Raw genomic sequence first — 8997 nt, forward strand, 5'->3', positions numbered from 1 at the left:
GTAAACTCCGCAAGTAGCCCCAAGATGTTGGGTGGTGAGGGACCAAGTGTTTGAGCCACATCTGCTGCTTTCCCAGGTGCATCAGCAGGGAGCTGTATCGGAAGCAAAGCAGGAGACACTAGAACCACTCAAGCTGGCATGTATGGGATGCCACGCTGCACGTAGACTTAATCCGCTGAGCCACAGCATGGGCCCCAAGTTTGGAAAGTTTTAAAACTGCTATTTGAAGCTGTGATAAAATCCTACAGCAGAAACTCACTCCAAAAGAAAAGCTTAGCTTTACTAAGCATGTAAAATGAAATACATTAAGTCAAACTGTGGGGGCCAGTGCTGTGGTGTAGCAGGTAAAAGCCGCCATCTGCAGTGCCGGCATCCCATGTCGGTGCCAGTTTGAGTCCCAGCTGCTCCACTTCCAATCCAGTTCTCTGATGTGGCCTGGGAAGACAGTGGAAGATGGCCCAAGTCCTTAGGCCCTTGCACCTGCATGGGAGTCCTGGCTTCTAGTTTTGGATCGGCGCAGCTCTGGCCACTGCAGCCATCGGAGAGTGAACCAGCAGATGGAAGACCTCTCTCGCTCGCTCTCTCTCTGCCTCTCCTTCTCTCTGTGTAACTGTGACTTTCAAATAATAAATATTAAAAAAAAAAAAAAGTCAAACTGTTCCTGCCAATTGTTCCAGTTGTGTCCAACAGAAAAGGAAGAAAGGAAAAAGAAATATCCTTTAATCAACAAGCCTACGTACAGCTTTAAATGTAAATCCATTTCTAAAGAGAACACATTGGTATTAAATACATAACTATCATTCTGCATTATTACTTTTTTATTGGTAACCATCATTATATTCTCAGCATCTATCATTACCAAAGGGTAAATAATTTATTCCTTTTTGAAGTAAACAAGATTTAACCAAAGGACACATCTTTATTATGATATGTATAACTAAACACCTTCTTTCCATGAGATACTAATAGTTTCACACTTAACTCAAAGATAAGTTTCTTATAAGCAATGCTCAAAAACTTTAACAGATCCAATATCTCATTTTAAAAATTCAGCAAAGTGGGGGCCAGTGCTGTGGCATAGCAGGTAAAGCCGCCGCCTACAGTGCCAGCATCCCATATGGGCACCGGTTCGAGTCTCGGCTGGTCCACTTCCTATCCAGCTCTCTGCTATGGCCTGGGAAAGCAGAAGATGGTCCAAGTCCTTAGGCCCCTGTACCCATGTGGGAAACCTAGAAGAAGCTCCTGGCTCCTGGCTTCGGACTAGTACAGCTCCGGCTGTTGCAGCCAATTGGGGAGCAAACCAGCAGATGTTAGACACCCCACCAAACCTCTCCTTCTTTCTCTGTAACTGTCTTTCAAGTAAATAAGTAAATCTTTAAAAAAATTTCAGCAAAGTGGGGCCAGCATTGTGGTGCAGTGAGTTGAGCCATCACTTGCAATGCCACATCCCATATCCAAGAGCTGGTTCAAATCCCAGCTGTTCCACTTTGAGTCCAGCTCCCTTCTAAGGCAACTGGGAAAGCAGTAGATGATGGTCCAAGTTCTTGGATTCCCCACACCCATGTGGGAGACCCAGATGGAGTTCAGCCTGGCCCAACCCTGGCCATTGAGGCCACTTGGGGAGTGAGCCAGTGGATGGAAGAGCTCTCTCTCTCTCTCTGTCTTCTACGACCCGTTACTACGCATTTCAAATAAATAAATGAATAAAAAAATTTTTTTAAATTTCGTCCTTGGTAAGCCTTTTTTAAGCTGATAAGAACAGATACTATACTTGATCTTAGTCAAAAGGCTGAGAAATGATATGCCTTTTTTGACAGTAAAATTTTAACTCTTTTTGAACTATAATGCCCAAACTGGAAATAGGAAATTGAAATAAATACTAAGTCACTTCAACTCACTTTTAATAGCACAGTGATGTAGGTCATGAGGGAGAAAAACAAAAATTTTCAGTTTACTCTTAGTGTCCTTGCTAAATTTCTAAATTTTTTTCTATTATTCTATTCCTATTATATATTCAGCATAAGCTAAGCCCAAAGCATTTTATGAGGCTCAAAAGACATACTGGCCTCTCTAGACACCAGCTCAATACAAGTAGAGAAGAATCCGACTCCAGCTTTGATGCTAAGTTTAGAAGCTACTGCACAGACAATGTCCATGTTTTTCCTTCTTTTCACTTCACTAAGACCTTCATTCCTCAAAGCCTAAAATACAGCAAAAGCTTGTAGTTCTCTTTATGCTTCTCTGGTCATCTGAAAAATGATAATTAGCCATTTCTGACACAGTAATCAAGTGGTCAGAAAAGTAACTGGAGAATTTCTAACTTGTTTTACATTTCTCTGACCCTGTATAGCCATCCAGATGATGGTACTGGGTTACAACAAACCCAACTGACTGATGAGGAATTAGTACTGAGAAGTGGGGGTACTGCAATAACAGATATCTAAAAAGATTATTTCAGCTAATCATTTCACATACCCATACAGACTATGTAAAATAATAAAATCTGATGACCAAAGCCACTTTTACTTGGGTTTTCTATTACACTAACAACCACAGCATCCTAAATGATACAAATGCTTGTCAAAACTAGTCATTTGAAAAGAAAATGGAACCTAGAATAATAGTCTATAAAACACAAACAAAGGCCGGCGCCGCGGCTCACTAGGCTAATCCTCCGCCTAGCGGCGCCGGCACACCGGGTTCTAGTCCCGGTCGGGGCGCCGGATTCTGTCCCGGTTGCCCCTCTTCCAGGCCAGCCCTCTGCTGTGGCCAGGGAGTGCAGTGGAGGATGGCCCAGGTGCTTGGGCCCTGTACCCCATGGGAGACCAGGAAAAGCACCTGGCTCCTGGCTCCTGCCATCGGATCAGCGCGGTGCGCCGGCTGCAGCGCGCCGGCCGCGGCGGCCATTGGAGGGTGAACCAACGGCAAAAGGAAGACCTTTCTCTCTGTCTCTCTCTCTCACTGTCCACTCTGCCTGTCAAAAAAAAAAAAAAAACACAAAGGAAAACAAAGTGTGTCTTCGTTGAAAAACCCAGCTGATTTTTATTATAGAATGTTGTAAATCTTGTTTAACGGAAGATCAAGTAACAAAGATCTAAGTGTTTTATTGGTGGATTCAGAGTGACCCAAAACCAGGACATGGCTGAAGACAATGCACAGCCTTTTCGGATAAGATTAGAAGTTCAGGATTACGGTGGCAAAGTCTTAACTTTGAGCCCTGCTCATCACATATCTGGAATAAATTAGTGTACTACATTGAAAGGAACATGGAAAACCGGGAAAGTAGCAAGGGAGGGTTACCAGGAGGGCAAAAAGTGTAGAGGCCATGAAATGTGAGAACAATCTGAAGTAACAAATGCACAGTCGGGAAGAGGGAAGACCAAGGGGCATAATGACTGGTTTCAAGGGTTGCATGGAAAAGAGGGACTAGATTTATTCTCATTGCTTCAGAGAAAGGCATCAGAAGCGATAGTTGGTTGCTACAAGGAAGTACATTCGGGCTTAACAGAAGTGATTTTTTTTAAAACAATTAGAGGAATCTAAAGATCAAAGAAGTTATCTCCTGAGACAGTGAAATTTGCTGCCTACCCATCCATCAAGGACATTCTAGGACAATATTTCTCAGGGAAGAGTACACACATCACCAGCAGAGCAGGAGATGGCTTTGCTACTTACATGTATTTTTTTCATTACACTATGCTGAGTTTACATTAAAAAACAAGTAAATGCACAGACTAAACTAGCCATCAAAACCTACTGATTTAGGGTAAATGGAGTAAAAATTTTAAATCTTAAATTAATTTAAAAGGAAAACATTAAAACAATGTATATCATATAATATAATTGCATCTATTACATTATGATCTGTTAGTTACCATGTTAGAATTACACAGATAAGCAATAAAAGGCGTAAGATTTGGGGGGGGGGGGACTTTTGAGATATAAATATCTAAAGAAGAGGAAAGATAAACAGTTCATCTAAGTGGGATTTGAAGATGGCAAAAATCCTGACAGTACCACAAAAATGTCTGAATTTTGAAGATGTACTATGTGGTGATTCTTGCATTAAACATCCAAAAACCACTGTTCTTCCTTTACCAAAGCAGTCTGAGTGCCCAGCGATTCTCTGAAACCATGGTAATTTACAACCACACCAGTTCATGAGAGGAACTACAATGTTAGAGAAATTAAACTTCTTCCTTATTTTCAGTGAGAATCTTAGAAGTATTAACACTTAATAGCAATAGCTATACAATTACGGCTGAAATTCTCATTTTAACAAATTTGTATCACAGCAGACTAATAATATTGTTAAACCTAGTAAGTGTTTATTGATGGCCTTCTAGGGGACAGGCACTGGGGTGGACAACAAATTTCAAAGTCAATCTGCAAGTTTTCATTGGAAGAGTCTGTGGCTACCTTGAAGAACATTCTTAAGCATTTAATGAAAAACATCAAAAAAAAAGTCTTGGCCGTGATGTTCAATCAAAATGTATGTATTTTAGTATGACTGAAACTATTTTCTATGCTATACACAGGAGACAAACACATGAACCAGATGTAAACTTTCTTCAGTAAACCCTGCCTCTTCTTTACTATTTGATGCTCCCGCTGCAATACATTCTGGAAATCCTTGAGAATCCTACTGAAGCCCTGCAGACAACCTCGGGTCTACGAAGCCTCCACTTCCTCCACATGAAGGCACTGCAAGGCTGGCTGATTCCCCCAGCAGACAGCAAGCACTGGGCCTCTCTGGAGGCGAGCATTTCCACTGCCTAATGAGAAGACTGACCTTTTCTTTTCTTTCCCAACTCCTTAAGGCCAAGAGATACTTTATGTTCGGATAATCAAATTCTAAGTGACATCTAATATATACAAGAAACACTCAACTTTGAACTTGTCCCCTGAAGACATTTCCCCATGCAGCCATCCCCAAGTTGATTTCAAGTGAAGTCTAGGAAGGAAAACCAGTCTGCCCCAGGGACGTCCCTCCTACCTCCTGGCTGTGCTCTCGGTAGACCTGCAGGGGCCCAGCGGCTTTGGCGGTATCCCAGAGCTGCAGCGAGCCGTCGCCACTGCAGGTGACAAGGACGTGTTCATTGTTCTCGCTCCAGGTCACGTCAAACAAACCGTCGTTCCAGTCAAAGCTACACCAGAAAGATTCAAAACGAAAACAAAAACTGACACAGGCAGCTGATCAGAAAAGATGATCAATCATAATTTCATAGTCTTGGGTTTGTTTTGTTTTCCTTAGTTTATCGTGCATTTTGTTTAAAGATTTATTTTATTTATTTGAAAGACACAGAGAGAGGTAAAGATAGAGAGAGAGGTCTTCCATCTGCTGGTTCAGTCCCCAGATGGCCACAAAGGCCGGAGCTTTGTTGATCCAAAGCCAGGAGCCAGGAGCTTCTTCCAGGTCTCCCATGTGGGTGCAGGGGCGCACTTGAGCCATCTTCTACTGCTTTCCCAGGCCATAGCAGAGAGCTGGATTGGAAGTGGAGCAGCTGGGACTAGAACCGGCGCCCATAAGGGATGCTGGCACTTCAGGCCAGGGCATTAACCCCCTGTGCCACAGCACTGGCCCCTATCATGCATTAATACACATTAGCCCATACAATGTTTACAAGTAGAGCGTAAGGCGTACAAGTTCAGAAAGGTAAAAGGACTAACCCAGACCAGACAGGTAGGAAAGCACAGAGCTGGATTACAACAGGTCTCCCAGGCATGAAGACAGAACTCCACGTGAGGCCATGCTGCCCTAGTTGGGTGCTCATGGTCTTTTGTGACTCACAGGATGGGCTGGCTAGCACTTCAAAATGCTAATTTAGACCAGTAACTTCAACTTTCCCAGTAAGCCTTTCACCTGAGCTATATAATGCTTGCCACATAAATCTCTATCTACCCTGAACAGCTATGAATAGCTACGAGTAGGGAGTTATTTTCTGCCAGAATCTCCTTTCTCTTCTCTACCTCTGACTGGCCCTGCCGGAAGTGTTAATGAGCTCAGCGGTCACCCAGGGAAGACAGGCATGGGAAGAAATGAAATGAGGTCCTGGGCAATCTACAAAGCGAGCCATTCACTCCTACACGATGAAAGCCACGTTCCAGCAGGAAGACTAACGGTAAGCAATGTTACAGGATACACTAACTGCTTCCTTTGTTTTCTTTTTAAATGTTATGACTTACAAATTGACACTATGAGATAAGCTTTGGAAGAAAAGTGGCACAATCGTCACTTCATGGAAGAAAAGAGTTCTACACTACAGAAATACTGAAGTTCCTTAATACTGCTGATTAAAACATCGATCCAAAAGATTCAAAACTGGGCAGGCAATTGGCCTAGTGGTTAAGACAACACGTCCCACTTGGGAGTGCCTGGGTTGAGTGCCTGCCTCCAGCTCCTGACTCCAGCTTCCGGGTTGTGGTGTTGGCCCACGTCGTTGTGTCCCAGCCACCACGGTGGGAGACCTGGATTGAGTTTCCCTGCTCTGGGCTTTTTGCCTTCTGCTTCAGGCTGTCCAGGACATTTGGGGAGTGAACCAGTGGATGGCAGCTTGCTCTCTCTTTCTCTCTGCCTCTCAAATAAATAATTTCTAAAATGATTCAAAACCTAACACTATTCAAGATTTCACAACAACAGGGATTTTGTATATTTATTCATGAGAGTCACTTTACCTTCGAAAAACCCTAAGCCCAGATTCATCCTGATCCAAAACAAGTAAGGTTCCACAGCCTCAAAAGAAAAAAAAAAAATCAAGATTATGCCATTGAACCTGCCAGAGGAACACCTAAGGTCAAGGAGGTATCCAGTCCTGAGTACCTGATTTTACTACCATAGCGTGCTTCAATCATTACATTCATCACCCTCTCACCTATGACCTGAATCCAGTCCCAGCCCAGAGGGGAGAGACACTTCAGTGCCTGCTCTGGGATGCACCTGCCAACCTCTGCCCCCCCGCATTCACAGATGAGAAACCTCTGACTAAGTGACCCTGCCTACCACCTGTGCTCTTCTACTAAATCACCCTGTCTCACCAACAGATCTAAAATACAGCGAACACCAGATTTCACAGGAAAATCCAATCATGCTTGGAGATGAAGTGCTGAAAACAGTATCGATACCAGCTAACTAGCAAGGATGAATTATTTTCCTAAAGGACCAATATATTTGAAATGTTATATATCTTTATAGAAGCCAGGGGAGAAATACCCTTCTACCGAGGAGAGTAAATGTTAATGGCAACTCCTTCCAAGTTTTTGCAAAAGATGCAAAGCAGCATCACAGGCTCACAAGTGCTCAGCGTGGCTGGTGGACATGCATTTGTTAAGTCTGATCATTACAGACTCACCAGTATTGAACCTAACTAGTGGGCGGGTTCTGTAAACCGGAAGTGCAAGCACCAATCACTAGTGGTGATAATACAAGCAAGCGGGCATTTCTCTCCCTATAATTGTAGAAATTACTTTTTTTCCCCTGCTGTGGGCTAACAAAAAGTACCATCAATCCCTGACATTATGCAATGACAATGCACGTGGCTTCAGAGCGTAAACCACAGCTAGGCTATGAATTTTACTTTGACAGTACACTCAAGATGGACACTCAACTGTCCACCTACAGTCCACGAACTCAAACAACGAGCTCGCGCTTCTAAGTGCTTGCAAACATCTCGGTTCCCAGCGAAACAACCAAAGGCAGCACAGACTTGAACGTTTCGTGCATGCACTCTTGGAGGCTCAGGGCTCGGATGCAAACGGTGAGAAACGTGGGCCCGGTCAGCAAGCACTGGGGTCCCCCTGCACACCGTCTCAAGAACAAGGAACCGGCTACTGGTCTACCGCCACGCTGCCAGGGGAGGAGTGGACCGATTCTCTGCGGACCAACTCACTTCCCAGGCTCAGCAAAACAGGCAAGCGATGCGGGCCGGGGCCTCTGCCGCCCCCTGGCGTCGGCACACGGGCACTGTCCACTCTCGGCAGCGCAGTTCCGCGAGCGGGAGGTGCCGCCGCGCTCCAGGCCCCCACCCCGCCCGGCCTCACCCGCGATGCCGTAGTGCTGCGCGGTGGCGCAGGCCAGGCGACCCGGCAGGTACGGGGAGAACTCGGCCGCGTAGCCGTGACGGCCCGGCACCCGCAGCGTCCGCGCCGCCCCGCCGCGCGCCCCGCTCATGCCGCCAAGCTGCCTTCGGCCCCGCCGCCGCGGCCCCGGAAGCACTTCCCGGTCGGAGGCTGACGGGCGCGACTCTCCTGGAGAAGTTAGGGAGGCCCGGGAAGAACTGGCGGAAGTGAGGACTCCGGTGCCCTGAACTTGGGATTCCGATTGGTCCACGAGGAAAGGGCGATGATGCCGAAGGAGACCATTTTTCTTTTGGGCAAAGCCCAACTTTTGCGCTGGCTGGCAATATCTAAATGTGAGGGAAAGTAGGTGAGGTTGGGTTGGGGGAGTGATTCGGAAAACTTCAGCTGTTGCATCTCAGCCTGTTCTGGGTTTTATAAGTTCGTTGAGATTTTAAAAGACTGGCAGGAAATTTTCCTGCCGATCACAAAATCTTGAGATAAACTACAGCAAACCCTAGAAATGTTGCAGCGAGTCCAGAAGGCAATTTATTGTGTGCCGGGTTGCCCAGGGTTACTTGAAGCAATGTTAAGTCAGGCGGCGGAGAAGCCAAGGGAAAAAGACACCATCATAAGCAACTGACTTTCGAAAGATTGTCAACAAATCCGAGTATATTGTATGGGAATAGGTGCTCAGATGCCAGCTCTCATTAAGGAAAACCAGGACTTACTAATTCATACACTGAAACCTTTGCCAAGCACATGCTACGTGCAGATAGACCATATAATTTGTCTGCCAGACCAGACACTTTTGAGAGTGAAAGAGGTGTAGTTAATAATTAAGCAGGGTGAACAAGCACAAGATCACATTAATTATACACCACACACAGCACTAGGCTTTGGGATTCAAAAGGCTAAGATAGGATCTCTAGCCCCCGGAGCTTA

At 45.2% G+C, this 8997-nt stretch overlaps 1 protein-coding gene and 1 non-coding gene across 2 annotated transcripts in view; both read right to left on the bottom strand.

The window, feature by feature from the left end:
• PEX7 (peroxisomal biogenesis factor 7) overlaps positions 1-8248 on the bottom strand; it is an 80058-nt gene extending 71810 nt beyond the window's left edge. Inside the window, exons 1-3 of the mRNA XM_002714756.5 lie at positions 8038-8248; positions 6676-6733; positions 4997-5147 (exon numbers count right to left, since the gene is read on the bottom strand). Coding sequence (XP_002714802.2) covers positions 4997-5147; positions 6676-6733; positions 8038-8167 — 339 coding nt within the window. The 5' untranslated portion in view covers positions 8168-8248. The remainder of the gene's footprint in view (positions 1-4996; positions 5148-6675; positions 6734-8037) is intronic.
• On the bottom strand, positions 1619-1801 carry LOC127493398 (U2 spliceosomal RNA). The gene has a single exon (XR_007923436.1). It is a non-coding gene; the product is annotated as a U2 spliceosomal RNA (small nuclear RNA).
• Positions 8249-8997: the final 749 nt, after the last annotated feature.

The sequence above is a fragment of the Oryctolagus cuniculus genome, chromosome 5 (genome assembly GCF_964237555.1).
Source record: "Oryctolagus cuniculus chromosome 5, mOryCun1.1, whole genome shotgun sequence".
Classification (NCBI taxonomy): Eukaryota; Metazoa; Chordata; class Mammalia; order Lagomorpha; family Leporidae; genus Oryctolagus; species Oryctolagus cuniculus.